Genomic DNA, 25,452 nt, shown 5'->3' with positions numbered 1-25,452 from the left:
TCTCCCTCCCACGTGCGCGCACACGCACACACACACTCACAAAATGGGACGAGTCAAAGTGCTGGCTTGACTCATCAGCCACATGATCAAAGGCTGGATCTAAAAAGGGGGAATTGGTTTACTCACTGTCTTGGGTACAATCTGTTTCTTGGGCTGCCCGATCTTGAACGGTATCCTGGAAAAGAGAGAAGGCAGAGAGAAGGGAACGGGTGAGCGAGCGGAGCTGGCTGCAGAGGCTACGTCGCGCCAGGCCCCGGCTCCGCACGACTCGTCCGCGGCGAAGGATCTGGAGGGGGGACGGGGCTGCTGCCCCCGGCGCAGAAGCACCCCGGGGCCCGTTTCGGGCAGCGGGCCGCCCCCCCGAGCCCCGCTCCCCCTCTCGCCGAGGGCAGCGCTCCCTCTTCCTACCCGCCAGCGTCCCGGTAATGCAAAATAAAAGCGATGGATGCTTCAGGCACTCCTTGGCAAAATAAACGGCTGAAGAACACGCTATGTTTAAAAACAAATCTGAAGGGGAGGAAAAAATAACAAATCCTGTAAATATTTAGAAAGAGGGTATTAAAAAAAGTAACAACCCGAGTGTCTGGAGCTGTGAGCTGCTTCAAAGGATTTCCCTGATACAACAGCTGTAGGAACGGCTCACCTGCCAGCAGAACAGCCTTCATTCTTAAAATCTTTAATATGGTTGTTAGTAAAATCTGGGTTACCTAAATTATTTTCCCCACGCGAGCTAGCTCAAAGGTGAAGAGTACTCAAAATAAATTACACAACGTATGTAAGGTTGCCTTGGTCAGGTTGTTACAGCCACGCAGCCTTCCTGAAAATAATTGGATTTCTTTCACTTACAGTATAATAAAAATCCAAGAATTCAGCTGCTGTTTTCAATGTATTCAATTAAGTTAGAGAGGTGCTGCTTAGTTAAAGTATCTCATCCAGAATCCCACAACGTACACCGTTCCCTGCATTATACTGCTTTAACCAAAAAGGAAAATTTAGTCCCGAAATAAACCGCAAGTATCTTTTCTCAGGCACGTCTAAACCAGAGCATGCCCGAGCTCATCCGTGGTGGCCCCCTGTCCCGAACCCACTGAGGCAATTCCTGGGAAGGCGCCAGGGTCTCCCCTCGAACCCCGTCAGATTCTCGTACCACCTCCCAAAGCTTAAGCTACTAAAATGCATTTTAAGACTCGAACTCGGCTGACGGTCATTCTGTCTCGTAAGCTTGGCTTTTCTCACTGCTGGACAGCAAACGCAGAGGAGTCGGTTTTCCATTTGTTTCTAATCAGCTTTACTTACGAGTTCCCATGCACCGACGCTGCTAACACTGTTCAATCAGACAACAGGGAACACTTTCTACCGACTATTCCGAACCCCTGAAAACATCTTTATTAGTGTAATGTTTTGTAAAATCCAGCTATGAGCAATGCCACGTTCCACAAATGCCACGCTATGGAGGAAAGTACTTGCGATGAAGCAATACATGATCGGAGCGAACGCAAGCAAAAACAAGATTAACCAACGACCTGATCCTTCCTTGCTCCCTTTCAGCCAATCTTTGTCATTGTTTTCCAACCAACTGTGTAATTAGCCACCAATAATAAACCTGGACTGCAACCCAGGCCTCCCGAACGGCTCGTGGAGCACCAGCCAACCTTAGTCACAATGTTTAAATTTAAAATTTCTGGAGAACTTCCTGTTTATTGTTCTTCAGTCCAGCTGATATAATTTTAGGTTGTTAACCCTTTCCAGGTCCTGCGGCAGGCCCAGCAGCCATGAATCACGCTTCTTTTATAAACAAACACTCGTCTGGCGTATAATTACGCTGTCAGTAACTGGGTGTGTGGTGCATTACAGGAAGAAAGCAAAAAAACTAAGGATTTTTCTTCCTTTATGTTTTCCTACATGGGTCAAATATAAACTAAAATGAGGTCACTCCCTTATTCTTCCAGGCACAGGCCATCCTGGTAGATTATATGTAATCAGGTGCTGTCATCTGATGTCTTCAGATGTGACTGCAAAAACTGATCTCAGTGGAAGGAGGAGGAACTCGTATCAGTAGCCGGTTTTGGTTAGGGCTTGGGAGAAAGCCAGAAAAAGGAAGCTGTGGGCTGCGAAGTGGTAATGAGGCTCAAATACAGCCCTCAGCATAACGGGACGCGACGCAGCCGCCAAACCCGGGCTGCTGCGTCCAGCCGGGCAGCGGCCGCAGGGCGCTGGGGACAGGCCCTGCTCGGCACGCCGACGGAAACAGCACCCGGCGCCGGAGCCGCTGACGGTCCGCGAGGAACGAACGTTCACGGAGGAGTTTAGCTACTTCGTTTCCCATGGGACAGGTAACAGCCAAGCTGCTGGAGGCTCCGCACAACCTTGCACTGGTGCCCTGAGGAAAAGCTCAAAAGCGCATCTTTAAATAACAGCGCTCCTTTCCTTCCACGTCCCCGGGTAGCAACGCGCCCGCGGGAAAAGGCAGGCACGAAGCAGAGAAGCGCTGTCACGGTGGTCTCCAAGCTGCTCCTTGGCAAAGATAGGGCCAGCTACCTCGAGCCCTTCTTACCCAAGGCCACTTGGTCGAGGTCTTCCAAGCTGGGAATATCCGAATGACTGCTGAGCTTCCACGGCTGCACGCAAAACGAGCGGCAAAAGGTCTTTACCCAGGGGAGTGGATCGTCCTGGGCAAAAAGCAGTTAACATGATGTACAATTAGAGATCATCATTTCTCCGTTGCTAGCGGTTAATCTCAGGTAACACAGAAATAAGCAGGCGTTTGAGTACGAGCCCTCTGCAGCGGCTCTCAAGCACCGACAGCCAGAGGCAACCGGGGGGAAAAGGGAGGGAGAAGCCGAGCTCGGACCACGGGAGGGCATCGGGTCTCCCACGGCGCCCGCGCCGGCCAAGCCGCGCGGCCCCTGCCCGCGAGCGCTAACCCGCGCCGGCACGGGCCACTGCGGCGGGAGCAAAACGAGCAGCGCGGGTCGAGCGGTGCCGCTGCGGCCGGCTCCCTCTTCCTCCCGCTTCGCCTTAGGTTGACACGACGAAGGCCGTGCGGGCTGGGGCTTCCCGGCTCCTCTGTCTGCCACAGGGAGGGCGAAAAACAAAAACAATCTCAGCTACTTTCTTCCAGAACAAAAGAAAGTCAATAGAGCGCTTAACAAAGCTACAAATACACTTTGAAACAGTAAATATCTCTATTAGCATCGTGATGCCAGTTGGCTAATTATGTCTGTCTCAGTAAAACCTCTAAAAAATAACCCTGTGCAAGTACTGTCTATTCACCATTTTTTTTGTTGCTATTTTACAATTTGAGATAATCTTCCTGGCTTCTGAATCTTTGCCTTTTAATATGGTTCTGTAAAGAAAAAAATGCATAAGCAGGAACAAAAGCACTAAGGAAGAAAAAAAAAAGAGAGAGAGGTACTGATCTTATCTGAGGTATTTTAAAATAAGTGGATATACCCAGAGCTCTGAAATGCAATTGCAAGATGCTGCCGGCATCAAGAATTTTTGCCCCTCTGACTCTGTCATCCCCGTGTTATGGGGGAGGACAAAATCCACACCTGACATGGTAACATTACAAACACTCACGGTACCATAAGGCTTAAAAATGTAAAGCTCCCACAGATATTACTCTGTTTAAAAACCACACAGTGGGCATCTTGGAAGGAAATTCAGGCGAGAAGGTTTGGTACCTTGTACTACCACGGGTTACAGACGTAACCCATGCACCAAAGCCGTGAAAGTTACCTTCAAAGCTGAACCCGGTCTGCATATGCTGCAGGAGAAACAGAATTGGTGCATTTTGGATCTCTCGTTTCTGCCGAGCGAGAGAAAGCTGGGGTTGTGTTTGGGGTGTGAAATCCCTTGAAATCATGTCCCTAAACAGCGCAAGCAAGCTGAGTCGCAGGCGGAGCGCTCCCGCGCCGGCCCCGCGGAGCCCCTCGCCCGGGGAAGCCCCCGACCCCGCGCGCGCCCCGCGGCTTCGGCAAGGCGACGGAGACCGGAGACCGGACGGGAGGGAGGGAGGGAGGCAGGAGGGCGAAGCACCGAAGGGAGGGGGTGGGAACAGCTTAAAGCAGGAAAAAAAGTGTGGGTGGAGAGAATCCTGCGAGCTTCTACTCAGGGATGTTCAGGAACCCCAGGGAGGGGAAGGTGGGAGAAGCTGTGGCTAATTTTCTCTGAAGTTTCCCCAGCAATGTCATATATTTACTTGGCTTTTCCATGCGCAAACCCAGGGCCGCACACCAAAGGCGCTAGTTCTCCTCTGGGTGCACAGGAGAGCTGCAAAGCAGCCTCGCGGGCAGGGGGAGCGCGGCGCGGCGCGGTCTGCAGGGAGCCGGAGCTTTAAACACGCAGCTCCCCCTCCCACTCGCCGCCGGTCCCCTGAGACGAAGGCACGCAGGGATTGCCAGAGTGGATCAGCCTGAAGCGTTCCGAATTTGGGGAGGCGACCGCGCTTTCGCGGCGTTTTTCATCCGAGCGTCTCGGGACGCACCGCAGCCCCTCGGGGACCCCTCCGAGGGCAGCGAGGGACAAGCATCGTTTTCACCCGCAGCCCATGAGCCGCGGGCCCCGGGGCCGGCGCGCGGAGCCTGCAGCCGGCTCACGGCAAGTCCCGACAACAGGTCGAGGGAGGAAGGAAGGAAGGAAGGAAGGAAAAACCCGCACGCGATGGAAAGGGCAGGGAGAGCCGATCCAGGGAGGAACGCGTTCACTCGGGATCCGCTTTGGACAGGACGTCAAGGTTAATTACCCAGACGCTCACAAAAAGCGGCACGGGCTCGCTGACGGCTGCAAGTCACCAAAGCGAGGGCGAGCTGAAATATTTCTGCCACAACCGGTGGCCAAACGGAGCCGCGCTTGCCAGCACGCCACGCAGCAAACGGGGCTCGCAGGGCTCACGGTTGAGGGTGGGATTAGCCGGCGGCAACAGTCATTTTGCATCATCATCATCATCATCAGCTCATGCTGTCAACTAAATTAATATTTTGCAAAAAGTGCCCACTTTCCATGGAAAGTTTCAGGTTTTTTAATCAAAAAAACACAAGCGCCAGAAAGCCAGTATAGTCTGGATTTCAGCCAGAACTTTTCACTGTTTGAATTTCCACCAAAAATATCAATTCTCTTGCCGGAGAGAAACCTCACATTCTAACTGCAGCCAGAACCACGACATTAAGTCCCCTGTACTGCTTGACGGTGATCCCAAGCAGCTGAGGGCCCCCGAGTTTGGCCCACACAAATGGCTGCTCTCTCCAAAGTTCTGGCACATGGCACGCCGAGGGCTTTAAAAAACTGGCCGCTCACATTTGATCCTCAAAGGAAGGCGAGCCCTCCAGAAAACTGGCCCTCGGCCATCCCGGAGACTCCCCCTCCACGACAGCCCGAGGCCTTTTCTTCCAGACCCTGAGCCAACTCGTTCTGCTCGGTGGCGAGACCTTCCCTTCTCCCAGGTGGCCTGGGCTGTGTCAAACACATGCTTTGGAGAGGAGAGGACTCCTCTTGATTTCTAATTACAGCCAGGAGACCGGCATGTTAACAGGACTAGGTACTAGCCGGGCCAGATCAAAGCATTCCTGCAAACACCAGCAGGAAGGTCGTGAACATCAGAAGAATGAGGCGAACTTTTAGGTAACGACTTTCACTTTCTAATTGCTGCTAAGCTGTATTATCACATGTGTCACAGCTGAATTTGAGTCAATGTCCAAATGGCCAGAGGGAGCTTTACCTCCCCGAGGCCTTCTCCTCCCAGGACGCCAGCGGCACAAGAAGCCCGTCCTAGGAAGCTACCTTTGCAATCGCAAGCTCTGGAAATTGTCCTAGAAATTTGACTTTGCAGAGCTCCGAAGTGCCAGCAGGACCATGGGAATGCACTGAGCCAGTCAGACATGGCCCAGGGGTCAGATGCTTGACACTTGCCACTTTCCAGGCTGCTTTCCTGTCCTGTGGCCACAGCGAAAGTGTTGGGATAGCTCAGCCAACTAACCAAAAAGGAATGAGATGATGCTGGCAGGGAGGACACTGCGAGCCACCCTTGCGTGACCCCATCCTCAGTAGCTCCAGCGTGACTCACATTGTCTTTGCGATGCGAGAGCAGATCGGTGGTGAGGAGGAGTCAGAAGATCGGGGATTTCTCCCCGCGCAACGATGAGCCCAACGGTGGCCACCTGTGCTTTCCCTGGGAGGCCTTAGGGACACGTTGCCAGCGGAGCCGCGGAAGCAGAACGCGACACAACAAAGCGTCCGTGGCACTGGTGCTTGTGCCCCCTTCCAGCACCCTCGAGCGTCGTCCACACTTTCCAATCTATCATTTTCGTCCCACCAGCGGACACTAGCAGAGCACCTGCAATACAGCCTGCAGAAGCATCAGTGCAGACTGAGGATGATGAAGACATCACTTCCTTTGTCAACCAAAGATGCTTTCCATGATGTGTTATGGGAAAGCCACGGTGCCCTGAAGGCCTGGAGGTTCAAGGGCAGCTGGAACCACCTTCAGCAGCTGCTGGAATAGGAGTAGCAGTTCTATGAGTGCTCTTGAGTCCTAACAAGAAGCACTTGACGTAGCCCAGGACCAGATCTGAAGAGAGGCAATGAGAGGAAGGCTGGCAGTGTGCATGGCACTGTACACAGATGAATTGAAAACACTCACCCCCGACACCTGAACCATGTGTCTCAAGACCTTGGGCTTTTTCAGGCCAGTAAAAAAAAACAGTAAGACAAGCAGATTTACAGCACTGTCCACTGCCCCACGGTGTGCCCGAAGAGCAGGGGAATTCCAGCCCCAGCCTGCACAGGTGAGAAAGGCATAAACACGGACGCAGTTGGAATTAATCTATCATATCACTCTGGATGCCTTGCTGTACTACACGGTGTCCATGGAAACTGCATGCACCGTCCCACCCCGCTCCCCCTGCCTTATAAGAACTCATAGCAACCACTCCAAACAGAACACTAATGCAAAAGGAAAAAATTATTCAAATGGATCACAAACAGCTTATGTTAAGAGAGACTCTGCGCCAAATTCTGGTTTGATTCTCTCCGGTGAAGTCTAGAGGGGAGGTCACTGGGATTGCAAGTGGCAAGCAGAGAGAGTGGTTTTCGTTTAAGATCCTGGATCGCTCTGAAGCAAATGTCTTCATCCATGCACACGTGCATTTGCACCTGCACTGCAACTCCATCTCTACAAACGTGCAGGCAATAAGGCAACAAATGGATGCCAGGGTGAGCCCCTGCAGCGGAGGAAAAAAAAGACGACGTAAACATCCATTTTATGTTGTTTTAGATCAGCCCTGGGAAACAAGGCACCCACGTTCAGCCCTTCCTGCTTCCCTCAACTTCAACAGCAGCGAGATGTGCCCTCAGACTGCGAGTGCTTCAGAACAGGGGCTGTTCATATCTTTACATCTTGTACAGAGCCAAGCGCAGTGTCAGTGTTAAGCAAATCAAAAATAATGTCAGAATCTACTCTCCCACCCATTCCAAGATGAGCATGAAAAAAATAATGATATTTTACTCACCCATCAAAAGAAAATTACTCACGCCAGGCGCGTGGGCGAGCAGAATTTTGCAAGGCTGTTTTAGGCCCTGACTATGCTACAAAAATATCCATTTTAAGCATGGTTGTGAAACATGGTTGTGGCTCAAATATAACATTGTTTTTTAACTACCTGTGCGAAGAACACAGGAAAAAATAATAATTAATAACCATGTGATGATCACGCTACGAGGGCCACCCCAAGCACCGTGATCGCTCTCCTGTTGCTCCAACGGTTCAGAGGGATGCCTTGCTCTGCTCCCACGAGCTGCTCCACCCCCAGACTCGCGCGATCCTGCAGGCACCTGAGGTGCCCGCGCTGGCCCGTTCGCAGGGGGCCCAGCTTACGATGCAGCACGCAGCATTTGGGTTTCACCGCTGCGTTTGCTTGGGCACGTTTTGGTAACGTGCAAACCGTCTTGGACGGGGTACGATGCGTGCTGCAGGATCACCCAGCCAAGCAGCCGGGCAGACATCAGCTGTGCAGCTATGTGTACCTCGCTCACCACTTTGGCATCCAGTTGCCTCATCCAATCTAATTTTATCCAATACACATCTCCAAATCCTGGTTTCGTTGAAACCTAGAGAGAAGGGGGAGTGTTGCCATTGACCACAAGGGGACTGAGATTTGGACTGGGAAAAATAACAATATTGATTCACCGGAAAGAAACTGTGCCTTGGTCTGTGTTTGCATAGCACTTACCCAACATGGCCAGAGCACAGCTCCAAAACACAGAAAACGAAATTAATAACAACCTACTCTCATGCTACAACCCAAATATGCCTGCCACCTCCCAGCTGTTCCCGGCACCCATCCTCCCAAGACTTTCTTTAAATGAAATTTCAGCCCTTCGAAACAGTCCACAGATCCAGAGCAAAGGGTCCTTTCTGAGACTGTTAGCCAAACCGCACCCTCTCTTCCCACCCTCATCAGCCCCAAATATTTTAGAAATCCATTTACATAAACAGTCTCCTTGAATCTCATCTGATAAAGATTCAGGGAGCTAAATATCACAGAGCCATACAGCTCCACTGCTGACTTTAAATGAAAGCCAGCTTTTCAGTCCACTCAGTAAGAGCTCTCTGCCAACAGGCATATGGTTTAGCAGTCCGGCAGTGGCAACCCCCATACAGACCAATAATATGCTGCAGTGCAACAAGAAAACACGTGTTTCACAGTGGCTCACTATCAACATTTGCTTAACATATTTTTTCTCCCAGTAAATACCAGCTGTTGCAGCGGTGCCGAGATGCAACACTCAGATATCTATCTGTCACACCACTAAAACCCCCTTCCCTTCTGTAAAATCACCTGCCAGAGCAGAAAAAACTGAAAGAGGAGGCATTCAGAAGTCTGTTCACGTGCTACAACAGCATTTGGTTTTATGCAGTTCCAAGCACCTTAAAAACCCTTTAGAGCGTCACAAATTAGACGCCTGCAGCAAGTGAAGATGATGATACAGTAAAAGCAATTACTTTGTTTCTCTTTGGTTTTTAAAAGATATGATGGCCAGGGTAACCACAGGGTATTTTCCTCTCCTCCAAAACACACCACCTCACTGGAGGACAGCCTCACAGCTTATCAGCCCTGAGGAAGGGGGGGATGTGGGTGCAGACAGGGATTGGGAGTGGAGGTCTGGCACCAAGGACTAAAGACTGGTACCTCTTCAGTTACCTTCAGCAAACCGTGCTCCACCAGAAAGCCAGCAGAAAAGCTGTGTTTAAAAAAAAGCAGTATGATAACAGAGCCACTAAGCACCCAGCGCACCACCACAGATCACACCAAACAGCCTACCAGTTGCAGACAGGTTAGCACAGCTTTCAAACCTTCCAACCACCAACTTCTCAACCCTGCAGCTTTCCATTTAAGAGACTATAATCCAAGGCACCAGGTCTTAGGGAAGACACTCTTTACTAAGACTCAGAAAATATCGCATTTGCCCGTGCAAGGCTGTTTCCCGAAAGAAGCCTAATTCTGCTCTAAATAAAGCTCAGCCTAGAAGTCAGGAGAGGCAGCAATACCTAGTTGCCTAGATGCAGGAATCAGAAAATTGGGGCTTTAATCTAGCCTTTGTCACTAGATCATTACATAGCCACAGGCTAGCTCACACGCTCTCTTGATCCAAGTTTCCCTCGGTTAGTATAATGGGAATTATACTGTTGCCATTTCTCATGTGGTGCAGAGAGCCCAGGCAGTCAAGTGTTTGGAAAGAATTAGAAAAGGCAAAGGATTAACGCCACACAGTTTAAAACGCTTCTGCCATCCTGCCTGCAAACAATCTCTTTGCCCTTTAATCTCTGGGGATCCTAAAGGGTTTTGCAAAAATTAATTAAGCCTGGGGAGGTAACAAGTGCTCCCGTTGCAGAGAAGCAAAAACTGCGGCGCAGATCTTACAAGCCACTTTCTGCAGCCAGCATTACGGGACAGAGCCGGGAGTAAAACCTCAGGGCCGGGATGCTCTCCGTCCCTTCGGCTCGCTGCTGCAGCAATGCCCCCGTAAGCCCTGCGAAAGCGGGTTTTGAGCCTGCTGACCCGGGTCCCACGATGCTTCGCCGGGCAGAGGCGCGCGCTCAAGCTAAACGAACAGCAGTAGACGGGCTGCACGAAGGAAACTTCAGCGCAGGAGGCCGGGGCAAAGCTCGCTCCCAGCGCGAGCGGCCCGGCGGTGCCCGGGCGGCGCCGACGCCTCGAAGGCGACGCCGGACGTTTCCCGCTCCGCCGCCCGGGCGGCCGGACAAGCCCCCGGTCGAGAGGCGCCCGGGCAGGAGCGCGCTGCTCGGCCCGGGGCCCGCTCGCGGCCTGCGGCCCGCTCAGGGCCCGGGCGCCCGGCCCGGCACCGGGCAGCGGCCCGGCTGGGGGCCCGAGGCAGGGCCCGCCGCAGGGGCACAAGGAGAATCTCAGGACGAGCCCCCCGCGTCCCCCCTCCACCTCGGACAACGACCTGGCTGGAGCCCTGCCCGGCGGGAGGCGAAACGGGCAGCGCGGGCCGCGGCGAGGCCGAGGAGGCCGCGGCCGAGGCGGGTCCCGAACCCGCGGCCCCCCGCTGCCGCGGCCGCGGCCGCTGCCGGTGGGGGCGTGGCCGCGGGGCCGGGGGGCGTGGCCTCGGGGGGGGCCGAGGGGGCGTGGCCGCGGGGGTCCCGGGCTCGCCCGCACTCACCAGCTCATGGTCCCCCCCGCCGGAGCCGGCCGGCGCCGCTCCCGGAAGTCTCGGCGCCTCCGCCCCGCCCCTTCCGGCCGCCGCCATGACGACACGCTGGGCGGGGGAGGTGGGGGGGGGGAGGCGGGAGGAGGCAGGGTTAACCCTCGCCGTGCCGTGACGTCAGGGCCGAGGCCGTGACGTCATACGGCAGCTAAGGCCCGAGGGCGGCTCCGCTCGCGGCTCTGCCCCGGCGGAGCTCGACGCCCCGCGGCAAACGCCGCCGGCCCTGCCCGCCGCTCCGCAGCCCCGGCGCCAGGGCTGGGATCCGGCGGGGTGGCCGGGCCCGGGAGCGCGGCGCGGGGCGGACGGACAGACGGACACGCGCGCGCAAGGCCGCGTCCCCGAAGGAGGCCAGGCGGAGGGCCGCTCCCCGTGCCGGACGGAGCCGGGCAGAGCGCTCGGCTTCGCCCTTCCTCCTCCGCAACCCGGGGTGTGGTACCGCTGTCGCGAGCCTGCGGGGACGGACAGACGGGCGGACGGATGCCGCGTGCTCCGGCGGCCTCCGAGTCCGGCCGTCCTGGCGGCCCGGGGCCGGCGGAGAGCAAACCCAGGCAGAGCGGCATCGCTGCGCCCAGCCAGCGACTCCGCAAAGCAAAATAAGAAGGGGAAAAAGCAAGTGGGAGGAAATTATAGTTTGGGAGTTATTTTCAGAAAGGAAACTGAAAAAAAAAATAGTATCTTCAGTTTTGATACAAAACACGGGAAATTCAGGAAAATAACTTACAGCAGGTTTCAGGAGGGGGGAGAGGCGAGACGGGGAAATTATCTTGTCTCTGCCCTCCCCACGTTAAAGGGAAAAAAGAAAAATGCCAAACCAACATTAAAAATGGCAAATACCCCTCTAAAGAAAGTGACGCGCGAGTGCCTGCACGGGCTGCAGCTATAAACAGCGGCAGGCATCCCGCGGCCCGGCGAGGCGCTCGGGGCGAGGGCGACCGCGAGCCCGCGGCGTGCCCCGCGCCGCGGGGCTGGAGGGGCTGGGGGAGAGCAAGGCTTTGGGGAAGAAAAGCGGGAGTTTGGAGCTGAGAGGCTGCAAAGGGGAGGCGCCGAAAGCCCCCGAGGCCCGGCCGGTGGGGCCACGGGGGAGGCGGCCGCGAGGGCCCGGCAGGGATCAGCGCCAGGGAGGGCTTTATCGATTAACCGCCCGGCGGGGCAGGTAAACAGCGCGGTGATTACAGCAGCAGAGGATCATGCTAAACTGGGAAGGTGTTACCAACACCGGTGAGGACAGGGGATTAGCGTGACGGGATCGAGGGAGGTGAGGAACCTGGGCGGGAGAGCAGCGGAGATTGCGCCCGGACAAGCACGCCCGGAGAGGAAGGATCCCGGAGCAGAGCTCTGCCTTGCGTGGGAGACGGCGGGAAGGGAGCAGGGCTCGGGGAGGGGGAGAGCGCGAGGGGGGAGAATAGGCGGCGTGTGAGAGAGAAGCTTGCGATTTGACATGGCAGCAAAGTTAAAAGCAATTAAGTTTGGGGCTGCTGATGGAGGTGTCGGAGCAAAAACGCAGCAGGCGGTGGCAGCGGGGGGGGGGGGGGGGAGCCGCCGGGGCTCCCCGCGCGGTCCCTGCCGCAGCGCCCGCCCTGAGAGATGCTCACGGCGAAGGGTGGAGAGGGGTCGGAGGCAGGCCGGGCTGGGACCGCAGCCCCGACTGAGCGCGGCCGGGGTGGGGGGCGGCCCATGAGGCCTGCAGGGCTCGGGGGAGCATCTTCCCCTTGGCAGAGTCAGGCGCCTTCGTTGGAGTCTCCGCAGTGCGTGTTGTCATCTCCCCAAACACATGCCGGAGAGGCGAATCCTAACCCTGCCTTGGAAACGTTCTGCTAAAAGCGGAGGCTGGAAATTACCACACTGATAAGGGGGAGGGAAGGAAAGGAAAGATAGATCCACACGGCGCCGGGTACGACAAGGGAGATGAGGGCTGGGCGATCCAGAAACAATCCTAGCGCAAGGCAGACCTTCTTGAGAAGATGTGCTCTCGCAGCCCCCAGGTCTGCTGCGAGGGAAGCAGGAGAGACCAACCCGCAAGGCGAAGGCTGAGCAGATCCGAGCGGGATCCCACCACCAGCTGCATCGCCAAGAGCTGCCAGCTGCAAACCAGGAACTTCTGGGTGCGGGTCCTCGTGGCTGCCGGCTCCCTGCAGCCCCGGGAAGGACCCTCAGCTCGTGGTGCTCCCCCTCCGAAACGAGCCCTGTCCCGCGGAGGGCTCCTAGGCTTGAGTAACACTTTGCAAAGCCCTGAAGACCCTGAGCAGAGAGGAGCAAGGTGTTGGTGGCCTCCTCAGAAAACCAGAGAGGTGGTTGAGAAAGCAAAGGCAGCAACTTGTGTTGAGATGGTACGTGACTGGCAAGCCCTTCCCTCCTCCCCAGAACACAGATAGCCCAGAATGGGGATGGAAAGTGCCGTGTTTCCGTAGCAACCAACATTTTCGTGCAAGGTGCTGCACGCACTCAACACGTTTCGCCACCCAAGGGTGCTCCTCACCTTGCTGCTCCGCGTGGCGCACCGAGGGGGAGGCCGAGCCATGCCAACCCTGAGACCAGAGCGCGGCCAGGTCCCGCCGTCCCGGTGAGCGGCGGGCGAGACGGGGCCGCGCTCCCCGCATCCCACCGGGAGCGGGGCAGCCAGGGCAGCCCGGTGCCACCCGGGAGGAAACGCGGCCCCAGGCGGGCCCCGAGCCCGCGGGTTCGCTTTGGCGAGGCAGGTGCGCGGCGCAGCGGCCCCACCGTGCCAGATTCCTTCCCTCCTCCTCCCCGTTCCGCCTAATCCTTGGTGAAGAGGGCAGAAAGCCCAGGAACAGCCCCGGAGCCCGGCCTGCCTCCTGCCCGCGCCGCGGCGCTCCCGCTCCGCCGCCTCCCGGCACAAGCCGTCGGCCCACGGAAAACTCCCACGGCCGCCGGCACCCGCCCCACGTCGCCCCTAATCCCCCGGTGCCATCAGCCGCTCGGGCCTCGTCTTAGTGGTCACCGAAGGCTAAACCGCGGGGAGATCAACTTACCTGCGGCGGCCGAGGCAAAACGGGCTGTGCCGGGCGGCGTGGGCTCCAAAGCCCATTCCCTGGATGCCGAGAGCTCCCTTCCCAGCAGGAAAGGCCGGGAATCAGCCTGATTCCCACCAGCAGAGCCACCCTGGGGGCCGCGTGGCCCCCTCAGGGGCTCCCTGAAATTAGAGACTCTCCAAGCGAGAGTCTTAGCGAAACTCCAGCAACCAGAACTCCCGCTTTGGCCTGGCAGGAGCAACGGTGACTCCGGGGCCTGGCTGCGGATGCAAACCCGGAGGTGGGAAACGCGGCGGCGGTGCCGGAGCCGCCCTCCCGCGCCGGGAAGAGGAGGAGCGCGATGCCGAGCCGGGAGCCCCCGCGCGAGCAGCTGAGCCACTGGCCGGCCCCACGGCCGGGACCCTCCCGTGGTCCCGGGGAGGTCCTGCACCGCCGCGCTGCAGCGGCAGCAGTATGTACATACGGTATATAAATACAAATATATATATATATTGCCCCTCGGCAAACCCCTCCAGCGCGGCCTCGCCCCAGCATGCGTGGGAAGGGGCCTCTTGGAGGCCGTGGAGGAGTAAAACGTCCCATCCGCTGCCCGGCTCTGCTCCCTTGGGTCGGGGCCGGCTGCCGGCAGCCCCGCGCCCGCTCGCAGAGCACCCGAGCCCTCGTCCCGTTGCTTCTCCCACCCGGTGACTCCCCCTGCTGCGCTCACAAGTGCCGTTTCGGGAGCCCTGGGGATATTTTGAAGCCGGGTGCCTCATCCCGAGCCACCCGGCCGGCTCCCGGCACGGCAAAGTCCCTCTCTGCTCTCTGCACCTGCAGCGATTTGGCTTGCGAAAAAAAAGACGGAGCATTAAGAGCTGAACCCACGAGATCCTCTTTCCCCGACGCGGCACGTCCCGGCCGCACGCAACTCAAAGCCGGCTGCGAAACGCCGACGGGGTCGAGGCGGCGGCGAGCGGGGCCGGTGGCAACGCCCGCCGCCGAGCTCCGGAGCAGCGAGCCGGGAGCGGGAGCGCGGCCGGGGCCGAACCCCGGAGGCGTCGGCCGGGGACCCGGCGGCTTCGGCTCCCCTCGGCGCGCCGAGCTGGGTCGGGGGCGGCCAGCCGGCGTCGGCGTCGACGGGCCCCGCGCGCGGCCGCTCCGGCCGCGCTGTCCTGCAAACAGAACTGAAAGAGAGGGGACTGAGAAAAGGTTGGGTTATTTTTAAAAATCATACCAAAAAATAATAAAATACAACACTAGAAAATGTACAAACAGATTTCAAAGTCATCTGTAAAGAGGCACAACGCCTACCATCCTACACATTTCAAGCAAGCCATTTTAACATTCTCCTTACATATTAGAGATTTTTTTTTTTTCCAAACCAATATAGATATTTTTAAAGCAAGGTAAAATAAAGATATTTACTACAGAATTTGATTGTCAGCAAACACAATATATTTACTGCATTAGCATTTGCTCACAGTGCAAATGGTACAACAATACATCAGTTCAATATTTCTGATTTTTCCCTTAAAAATGCTGTATGCATTAACTATCATATTTGCATTACAACATGACAAATGAGCAAATGAAATGTGTGTGAAAATTATCACCTTTTCACAATATCAAGCATAATTTTTTTAACCTTAGTATAAGGTACTATAAATCCAAGAAATAAAAACATCCACAAAATATATTACATCTGGTATGATTTTTTTTCTCTAAGTACTCAACTTTATACAAAAGTCTTTCAAAAAATATCATTCCCTTAGGTTTGTGTGGTTAAACCTGATTGTGTTTTTTGTTCCTTTCAGTTCACATAAATTAGACTGCATTCTTTCTCTTCTCTTTATTTTTTGTATGTTTTTAATTTTTTTTTCACATGCAGACATCAAACCTGGATAGCACGACCTTTTGGCAACAAAGATTTTTTAAGTCATTATTATTTTTGCTTAGTTTAGCTTAAATGTCTGAGCACAGTTTTATTAAAACAAAAGAAGAAAAAAATCAGAGCAGTCATGCAATGACATGCACATACCAGAAGGAGAAAGAAAAAAAAATAAAATAGAGGACTAATTGATTTTTCTCCTCCGTAGTTGGTTTTTGTTTTAAAGTGACCAAATAAAATAAAATAAAAATATCTCACATTATAAAAAGTATTCAGCAAAATACTGTTTTTTTCTGCATTTCTGTAAAGAATTTCCCTTCTGCTGAAAAAAAGCTGATGCCGGAACACCTTTCCCTCCCGCCCCCCCAACACCTTAACGTCAACCCAGATGAAGTTTAGAAGTACCTGGAAACTCAGCCCCCACGTCCCTTCCAGCCTGCTCTCGGGGAGCTCGAGCCCCAGCCCGCTTACCTCCACCACGGAAAAAAATGGTGCTCGGGAAGGAAAAACTAAACGAAGGAGGAGGAGGATGAAGAGACCCATAAAGTGACTTGGAGCCTGGCGGCGGCGGGGCGGCCCCGGGGGGGAGGCCGGGCCGGGGGGTCCCGCGGCCGCGCTGCGCTCGGGGCGCTGCGGACCGACGGCAGCCGGGGCCGGGCCGGGGGAGCCGGGGCCGGGCCGGGGGAGCCGGGGCCCGACGGGCCGGGGCCGGGCCGGGGAAGCCGGGGCCGGGCCGGGGGAGCCGGGGCCCGACGGGCCGGGGGAGCCGGGGCCGGGCCGTGCGGGGAGGAGGGAGCCGGATCCCCGCAAGACGGCACCGGGCGAGCCGGGACCGGGCGAGCGCAGCCGCGGCAGCTGGGCGGGCTGGAGTGGGTCACCGCGCTCTGCCCCGGGCCGGAGCGGGGTTGGGGGGGGGGGGGCCGGCGGGGGGCGCGGGGCGGCGGCCCCGGGCACCGCGGGGGAGCAGAGGGGGCAGCCCGGCCCCGTCGGGGCGGCCTCAGGCGCATGTGGTGACGGCGGGGGCGAGGGCGACGGGGGGCGAGGTGGTGGCGGCGGCGGCGGGGGGCGCGGTGGGGGGCGGCCCGGCCGAACCCTTCTCGGCCTTCTTCTCCTTCTGCTTGAGGTGGATCTTGGCGTGCCGCTTGCGCTCGTCAGAGCGGGCGAACTTGCGGCCGCAGAACTCGCAGGCGAAGGGCTTCTCGCCGGTGTGGGTGCGGATGTGGGTGGTGAGGTGGTCGCTGCGGCTGAAGCTCCGCATGCAGATGCGGCACTGGAAGGGCTTGTGGCCCGTGTGGATGCGGAGGTGGCGGGTGAGCTCATCGGAGCGGGAGAAGCGGCGGTCGCAGCCCTCGGCCGGGCAGGCGTGGGGCCGCTCGTGGAGCGGCGTCTTGCTGGGCCGGTTGGGGTACTTGCGGGGTCGGATGGGCTTGAGGGTGAGCGGCGGCTGCGGCAGCCCCCCGAAGCCCGGGTGGATCTGCTTGTCCTTGAATGCCTTGATGGTCTCCAGCGGGGTGATGGGGGGCGGGTTGACACGGATGGGGTCCAAGCTCTGGAAGGGTTTGTGCTCCGTGATGGTGCCCATGTCGTTGGGGTGGTGGTAGAGGTTATAGTCTGGGATCATGGGGAAGAGGTTGCTGTCCAAGGCGGGCTTGGCTGCTTGGTAATCCTGGGGGGAGTAGGTGAGGCCGGGGTTGTTCTGGGGGTCGTGGAAGGAGACGGGCTCCGGGTAGAGGTCACTGCAGGAGGAGTAGGGCGGCAGCGCGGGGTACATCTGGTCCACGTCGCCCTGCGGCGGCCCCATGCTGCCGGCGGAGCTCTGCGTGCTGGTGAGCGCGCCCGAGGAGGGGGGCACCCCCAGGATCCCCGCGCTCATCAGGCTGATGATGTTGTCCTGGCACCAGTTGGAGGGCGAGTCGAAAGCGAATTTCCCCAGGTAGGTCACAGTCTTGTTGCCTGGGGCGGGCTGAAAAGTACCCGAATAGGAGGATAGTTCCTGGCTGGCCTTTTCGTTCGCTAATCCAATGTCCATAACATTATCTGCAAAGCGGGAGAGAAGCGGGGCGAGATGAGCGAGGAGGGCCGCACCTCGGGGGGGGCAGCGGCGCCGGGGCCTGCCGGGCGGCCGCGCCTGCCCGGGGACCCCGGCGGCGAGGCCGACCCCCCCCCCACTTTCCTATTCCTTTCTATTTTTTCCCTCTCCCGGGCAACCAGCGGGAAAGCAAGGCAGAGGCTCGGCGGCGGCGGCTTTGCTCTCCGTTTACTGCGGCGCTGGCTGCGCAGGGTCCCGGCGAGCGGGGCCGGGCGGGCGGCCCGGGGCATCGCGCGTGGGGCACCGCGCCGCGGCCGCCCCCGCGCGGCCGCCGCCCCCGCGGAGAGCGGGGCCCCCGGCGCCGCCGAGCTGCGTGGGGCCGTGCTGCCCGTGCCGCCGCCGCCGCCCACGCGCGCCGGGGCCGCGGCCGCGCAGGTGGGGCCGGGGGAAGGAGGTACCTGCGGCTACAGGTAGGCTTCCTCCCCGAGAGCCGCCTCGCGTCCACCCCACCGGCAGAGCTGGGCACTCCACGGACGCGCGTCCGGCCGCCGGCGCCGTTACCAACTTGCCGTGTTCCCTGCGCCGAGACCCGGCAAGGAGAAACACAAGGGAGTTTTAGCCCCCGCGGCTCGGCTCGGCTCGGCTCGGCACGGCTCGGCTCGGCTCGGCTCCGGTTCGCAGCAGAACCGGCCGGACCCCCCTCCGCGTCCCCTCCCGCGGAGCGCGGAGCCGGCCCCGGCGGGAGCGGGGGGCGGCGGGGGCGCCCCCGCCCTCGGGCTCACCTGTGCCCCCGACCCCTCCCAGCGCTCCGCTCCGCGAAAGTCGGCGCCGCGGCCGCGGGCCCGCGGGGAGCGCTCACCGCCGGCCCCCGCCGCGGCCGCCGCCACGGCCACGCACGGCCGCGGTGCCTCCGCACCCGCGCACATCGCGGCGCGGGCGGCCCCTCCGCGGCGGGGGCCCGGCCGTCGCCCCGGCCCCAGCCCCCCGGGGCCCGGCCGCCGGCCCCGTACCTGCCGCCGCTCCGCCCGCCGCCGCGGCTCCCCGGCAGCGCCCCGCGGAGCGGCGCGGAGCCCTGCCGCAAGGGAGGCAGCGATCGCATGGAAACACGGCGAGGAAGGAGGTGGGTGGGCGCGGGGGGGGGAAGCTTCCCAGCCCCAGCGCTTCCCTTCCCTCCGAGGCTCCATGACACCCTACACACAGCGTCCTCCTCCGCGCCCCACCGGCTCCCCCCTCCCCATTTTCCTTCCCCCTTACCTGCAGCCATCTGGTTATAGTGAGCCACTGACTCGCTGCTGCTGGAGAAGATATTCAAAGAGTTGGGGATCTCCTCTGGGTACAGATTGTCAGGCAATTGGTTCATCAAAGTGTTCATGGTCCCCGGCAGCTTCTCCAGTAGTTTGCCTGTCATAGCACTGGAGGAAAAGGCTGGTTCAACGTGGCTCCGAGCTCCGCTCCCGATGAAACAACATCCGAGTGGCAAATCCGTGCAAGGGAAATCATGCAAGAGAAAAGTTGGGGTGGGGGAGGGGGTTGGGGGGGAGGGCGGAGGGGGGCTGGGGGTGGCTGCGGAGGAGGGGGTGCGGGGGGCGGGGGGGTACAATCCTCCGTGGGTCCCTGGTGGTGTTTCCTCGAGGGGGAGGGGGCGATCTGGCTTGCAGATGTGGTTGTAGAAGCTGGTGGGAGTATTTAACCCCTCCTCTTTTTTTTCTCTCTCTCCTTCTCTCTCTTCTCTCCCTCGCTCTCTCCTCGCGCCCCCCCTCGCTCGCTCTCCCTCGCTCGCTCGCTCGCTAGCAGGTTCACTCACTGCTGCCCAAATGCTCAGCTAGGGAAATCCACCAGCCTATTTATGTGAGCGACGGGAAAGCTCCGTGACGTAGCTGCCCATATATGGACAGACAAAGCCGAGCCGAGGCCGAGACGTCACAATGGAAGCTCCGCACAATGGAACATTAGAAAGCAGGAAGCGGGGCCGGCGCGCGGCGGAGCGGCCCCGGCCCCGGCCCCGGCCCCGGCCCCGGCCCCGGCCGGGGGGCTCCGCGCCCCAGGCCCCGCCGCGGGGCTCCGCGCCACCCCGCCCCGGGCCCCGCCGCTTTGCACCGGGCCGCCCCCTCGGAGACGCCTGCGCGCCCCGGGACCCCCCCCCTCCTCCGCCTTCCCACCTCCTCCTCCCTCCCCCGCCGGGCTCCGCGGCCGGGCTGCGGCGCGGAGGCGAAACTTTCTCTCGGCGCCGCCGGGCAGGTCGCCGCTGCGCGGCCGGCTCCGGCCCCGCGCGCCGGGAGCGCTCCCCCGGAGGCAGCGAGGGTGCGAGGACGCAACCGGCTCCTGCCATGCCTTTTCCTTTCCTGCACATCCGCGTCCTCCTCTGGGGATGCTCAGGGACAGGCTCCTACCTGGGCATTCAACCTTTTTATTTCCCCCCACTCCCACAGTCAGGGAAAGCCGGAGGAGGGAAACATGGCCTTAAATTCATCCGGCGGCCAAAAGGAACAGAGACGTGAGATTTGCAGAGGAACCACTGCACAGTGTTAGGCAGAGCTTGGAGTCTGGTGGCAAAGGGAGGCTGAATCTGGACGGTGGTGGATCTGCAGAAGCCAGGGCAGCCTAAAATTTGCTCCCTAGCTAATCGTGAGAGCGGAGAAGATATGGATTTGCACTGATCTTCCCCCCTCCCCATCTGCCCTGGGTATCATGCAGAACAGTACTTTGAATACTTTAAAACAGGTAACACTTGTTGGTTGCCTGTGATATTAACCTCACCTCCCCCCTTTAAAAGTTTGGCACTTCCAAGGCGTCAGTAATTAGGTGGTTTCGTGCTAAGTGTGCCAACTGATGCTATCTTTAAAACCCTCCGAGTTATATAGCAAATGTATGGAAAAATGCTGTGTTGCAATAGCTCCACTTACCCAATTCCTGCAGGGCCGGCTTTGCAATGGGAGTGAAATCCATGCTACAGGAGTGCTGCAGCTGGAGGGGGAGCCGGGCACGCATTCCCAGCTGCAATATTTCACGGCGCGGGGGGGGGGGAGGGGAAGAAGAGCACTGGGAAGGAGGGTGCTGGGGCTGTGGGGCTCAGGGGGGGCAGACCTTCACCCTGGGGCATGAGTAGCCTTGTGGTTTGGGGAGTGTGTGGGGCAACGGGGAGGGGGGATGCTGCTGTGCGCAGGGGTGACCATGAACGAAAAGTGGGGAGTGGCGAGTCCACGGTGGGCTGTTTCTCGGGGGGGGGGGGGGAGGCCTGTGCCCCAGCCTTTGCAAGGCACAACATCCACTGCAAGGCCTCCATCCTTTGCAAAACTCTCCCTCGGCAAGCCCCCCCATCCTTTGCAGGACCCCTCCATCCTTTACAGTGCCCCCCCTCCATTGCGGGACTCACCCATCCCTTGCCACCCCCGCCACCGCACCCCCGCCCTATTGCACCCCCCTCAGATACGCCCCCGTGACACCCCCCCCCACCTATGGCAACCCCTCCGGTGCACCCCGCCGTGGCACCCCCGCTGCACCCCGCCCGCGGCCCGGCGCGGCCCGGGGGAGCGCGGCGGCGGCGGCGGCGGCAGCGGCGGCGGGGGGAGCGGGGCGGCGGCGGGCGGGCGGCCGAGGGGAAGCGCCATACAAGGCCTGGATCCGGCCCCGCCTCCGCTGCCTTCTTTGGCGGCCGGTTCCGGCGCCCCCGGGGCCCGCGGGGCGGGCGCGCTGCGCGGGGCGGCGCGGCGCGCTGCGGGGCGGTGCGGAGCGGCCCCGGCCCCTGCCGCCCCCGGGGGGGGGTCTCGCCCTGCCAGCGCCGCGCCGCCCTCCTGGGGGGTCTCCCCAGCGCCCATCCCGCGGGCCGAGCCGAACCGCGGCTCCCGGCGCCGCGGGCGCGCCCGGCTGCGGGTGCCCGTGGGCATCGAGGGTGCCGGGGCCCCCCGCGCCGGGCCCGACGCCGCCGGCAGCCGGCGGGCAGCGGCGGGGCTCCGCTGCGGCGCGGGTGGGGCAGGCCGTGCGCGTCGCAGCGAGCCCCCCAAGTCGAGCCGCCCCTCCTCGACCGCCGCACGCACGCAACACCACCGCCACCAACCCGCTCGAGTTACTCCAGACTTTATAGTGGAGGGGGTGAGGGTTTTGCCCTGCTTTCTTGGCAAGCATCAGCGAGACTTTGCTTTGTAATTACCGTGCCGAAGCAAGCACGCACTGGCCCGGCTCTCCTCGCCCCGTGAGATGGAGGAGCCCTGCATCCAACCGCTTGCCAGGCAGCCCAGCCCCAGGCTTGGCTCGGCGCCACGTGGTACCAACCAGCATGGATATCTGCCTGCGGAGATGATGACTACGCCGTGGGCGGAGGGGCAACGGATCAGCGAGTGTGTGAACACAATCCGCGTTGCGAGCTACGCCCCTTACCTCAAGAGTCCCCTGCCACCTGCTCCGCGTGGCGAGCGGAGCCGTTCCCCACTCCTAATCCAGCCATCTGGGATTGCGGGTTTTGTTGATAAAGCCCCTGCCCCTCGCTGCAGGGTTTAAGCCTAGTTCAAAGCCTCCTGAGTCACAGAGGCCTCGTTTACACAAGAAGCCGGGCTAGGAGTAAGGTGTGCACCTATACCCATTCTGTGAGAATGGCCTAATCCCCTACGGACACGATTTCATTCACTAATGGCAGTTTATTGCCAACTGATGGCAAACAGCCTTCAGCCCAACTAAACAGAGGTGCTCCTAGATTAGCATGAAAATGGCTGTGTGGGGGTTGTATTGGCTTAGTTACAGCTTGACATAACGGGTGCAAGTGTCCAAGCAGTCTAGTTTACCCAGAAGGAGGAAAAAAATACTCACTTTCAAAGTTCTGACTGATTTTAATCTCTTGTTCAGTTTGGATAGCGTCCATGAAGATGAATGCTTCATTAGTTCTGTCCATCTGCAAGGCAGGGGCTCTCTCTTAGGTGTTTGAGCAGAGCCCGGCCAGGCGAACCACTTCTGGTCGGGACATCTCAGCGCCACTGTAACATGAATAATCATCATTGCTATCAGTAATCTCATAGCACAGACGCATATGCCTGAAATGCTGCGGTCCTCGCTCAAAGACAACGCGGATCAGCATCCGTCACTGTTATTTCCCCTGTATTTAGAAAGCCCGTCACATTAATCAAGCATGGAAGGCAGAGCTGGCTGAGCCTCCAGCTTTGCCACTGGAGCTGGCTGCCTCCGTCGTCCCAGCGACGCGGGGAGAAATGATGCTCTGAAGCCAGGGTGCGCAGGAGAGCCGGGTGCTGGGCACCGGCGGGCTGTCCTGCTCCAGCTGATCCTGCCCAGGATCTCCTTCCTACACCTTCACTTTCCCGAGTGTGCGGACAGAAGCTGGGATGAGTCCCAACATTATTCAGTAGTGCACAAGCACCCTCTTGCCCTGACCAAGTCCAGTCCCCACCATACTCATGCTAGAAAATCAGTTTTGCAAGGAGGAAATGGAGGCTGCAGTGCAGCACAGCAGCCTGTACACGGACAGAGAACCAACGTCTCGTGTGCATTCCCAGCCCAGGGCCACCCTTTCTGGTCTGCTCGATGCTGAGAGGAACCGGGCTGGAGACAAGCCCCGACCTCTGCGCACGTTGGGCCAAGCAGGCCGCGGCGGCGCAGCCGGAGCAGCCGGGCCGGGCCCCGTGTGCCAGCCCCGCAGTCAGCTGACTCGCGAGTTCTCCCCGCTCCTCTCGGTCTTGTGACCGGGACCTGCCGCAGATTTAGCAGAAGTTGCTGCGTGCAGGAGATGCAGATGATTCATGTGCTGCCTCTTCTGCTGAAACCTCTGCAGGTGCACTGGGGCTGCACCTCGGTCAGAGGGAGAGGCTGTATTGCGGAGAGGGTCTCCAGGGACCGCCGGGGCTTTTAAAAGAGGAACTATTCATTTTTTTCACCCAATTAATGACAGCACAAATGTACCTGATTTTCATGCCTCATGGCAAGACAAATGGGCCACTTGCTCCCATTGAAAACAGCAGTTAAAGCCCTCTGGAGAGCCTGAGCACAGAGCTGAGACTGGAGAGAGCTGAGCCTCGCAGGCCCAGAGGCAGGAAGAGGTCCCCATCGCTGTGCCTCTTAATTTCCCAGGGGATCAGGCCTCTGGTTTGCAGCACGAGCTGGGGGACTTTGCCCGGTGTTCAGTGCATCACTGGGGGTTTCTGGTTCTGGAGACATGCACTAGTGGTGCCTCTGGTCCTGGGTTATCGAGGCTGCTCGGACACAAGCTGGGGCTCCTGCACTGGCAGGAGGCACGGCTTTTCTCCCCAACCCCTCAGGGCTGCTCTAGATGTTGATCTAGGACTGCTAAGGTCACAGAGTCATAAACAATGTGGCTGGTGGGGGCCCAAAAGGTCACCTACTCGTCTCCTACCCCCGGGCATGACTGTACCGGGGCCATGTGTGTAGGTGGCTGCTTGGATGGCCGACAACACACACACAAGCTCTTCTCAAGCAGCTTGGAGAAGGTGGAGAAGGGGAACAAATAAACCCAGAGCTTCGAAGCCACCTGAACCGCGAGGTGGGTGTAGCGGAGGTGTCTGATAAGGCTGCCTCAGTTTCTCAGGGCCTCAAATGTTTTGACTGCAAGCAGTGAGGTTGCCCCGGCGGGACGAGAGGAGCCCAGAGGAGGTAGCCAGATAGCATCTCTGTCTTGCTGAGCTTCGATGAGCCACCCTGGCTGCCAGAGCCACTGCAGCGATGGCTGCTTGCAGCGGGGGCAGCGGCAGTGCCTCCAAGTCACCAGCACGGTGATGCCAGCTCCCTTTGGCAATCCAGTGATTTTGCTCTCTGCCCTTGCTTGCACCAAGCAAGTCCCTGCCAGTTGCCGGCTGCCACCCTGCCCATCGTTAGCAGGCATCTCCCCTGGGTGCTGCTGGTGGAGCAGCGGCAGGAGCCCGCGCCGGATCCCCAGCCGCGAGGGGTAACATGGCAAACAGGGCTGATGGAGGCGCCCCTGGGTGACTCATGGGTGCTGCTCGGGAGAAGAAACCCAGCTCGCAAGCGGAGCCTCCGCACCACTCCCAGACCCCTCGACACGGCCTGGAGCTGCCCCGATGTCGCACTCGGGTGGCTGCAGCATTGCAGCAGCTAGTCCTCTGCGTAACCCTGGGCCTGTCCGTGAGAGATGCTCCGGGCCTGTGGGATTGGGATTCAGGAGAATTTCATCCCTGCTGTCGTTTTGGGATGAGGAGGGATTTTCTTTAGGAAGGGCCCAATTTTCATTGCAGGCTGAACACTCTCCTGCAGAACTGCAGCTGGGAGGAACTGTGCTGGGCGCCGCAGCACCCTCAGCAGGGTCTGCTTCCCTCCACGAGGAGCTCTCCCGCCCTACCTCAGTTTTCCTGATTTGTCCGTGCAAACTACACACCCTCCTCCTCCGGAAATATCCAAAAACTAAGACGTGCATGGCAAAGATGACACGCCTCTCCCTCCTCCCTCCGCTTTTTGGAGGACGAAGGGAACTGGGGGCAGAAATTGCCTCCTGGGGACACTGCTGTCTGCTCTCCAGGCAGCTCAGCCCCTGGTCGGCCCCAGCAGGCGCGAGTCTGCGGTCCTGCCCGCTCGGCTCCCGCCTGCGCTGAGCCCCGGAGGCAGCTGGCTGGGGGGGAACAGGGCCGGGAGGACACGGGTGAGACCCTGCGGCCACACCAGGAGAAGGCAGTGCTCTGCGGGTGGGTGCGGGGGGCTTTTCCTGCCTCGGTTTCCCAGCGGGAACGGGGGGAAACCAGCACTGCCTTGCCCCGCGCACCAGCGCTGTTGAAAGCTCCCGGTCCCGTTCCCGCAGCGAAGGGGAACGACCTCGGGGGCGGAGGAGAGCTGCAAACCCACGGGGTCGCGCGGCCCTGGGCACCCCGCGT

The 25,452-nt window shown here is 59.3% G+C and overlaps 2 protein-coding genes across 4 annotated transcripts in view; both read right to left on the bottom strand.

The window, feature by feature from the left end:
• Positions 1 to 10,762, bottom strand: part of BIN3 (bridging integrator 3) — a 44,974-nt gene extending 34,212 nt beyond the window's left edge. For all 3 annotated transcript variants that reach the window (XM_062596763.1, XM_062596764.1, XM_062596765.1), the window contains exons 1-2: positions 10,684 to 10,762; positions 127 to 175 (exon numbers count right to left, since the gene is read on the bottom strand). In XM_062596763.1, the coding sequence (XP_062452747.1) occupies positions 127 to 175; positions 10,684 to 10,691 (57 nt within the window). In that variant the 5' untranslated portion in view covers positions 10,692 to 10,762. The remainder of the gene's footprint in view (positions 1 to 126; positions 176 to 10,683) is intronic.
• Positions 10,763 to 16,288: 5,526 nt separating this feature from the next.
• EGR3 (early growth response 3) lies at positions 16,289 to 19,418 on the bottom strand. The gene is made up of 2 exons (XM_062596999.1): positions 18,869 to 19,418; positions 16,289 to 17,622 (listed from the first exon to the last, which is right to left on the bottom strand). Exons 1-2 carry the CDS (start codon positions 19,020 to 19,022, stop codon positions 16,583 to 16,585), a joined length of 1,194 nt encoding a protein of 397 aa, XP_062452983.1. The 5' UTR covers positions 19,023 to 19,418; the 3' UTR covers positions 16,289 to 16,582.
• Between the last annotated feature and the right edge of the window lie 6,034 nt (positions 19,419 to 25,452).

The sequence above is a fragment of the Rhea pennata genome, chromosome 28, assembly GCF_028389875.1.
Source record: "Rhea pennata isolate bPtePen1 chromosome 28, bPtePen1.pri, whole genome shotgun sequence".
Classification (NCBI taxonomy): domain Eukaryota; kingdom Metazoa; phylum Chordata; class Aves; order Rheiformes; family Rheidae; genus Rhea; species Rhea pennata.
This window is presented reverse-complemented; position numbering and strand designations above follow the sequence as displayed.

What these genes read in the sequence shown, in the direction of transcription:
- EGR3 (XM_062596999.1), bottom strand. Translation starts at nt 19,022, where the DNA reads ATGACAGGCAAACTACTGGAGAAGCTGCCGGGGACCATGAACACTTTG. An exon ending in CTATAACCAGATGGCTGCAG is followed by an intron (nt 17,623 to 18,868) that starts GTAAGGGGGAAG and finishes CCCGCTTTGCAG; the next exon opens with ATAATGTTATGGACATTGGA.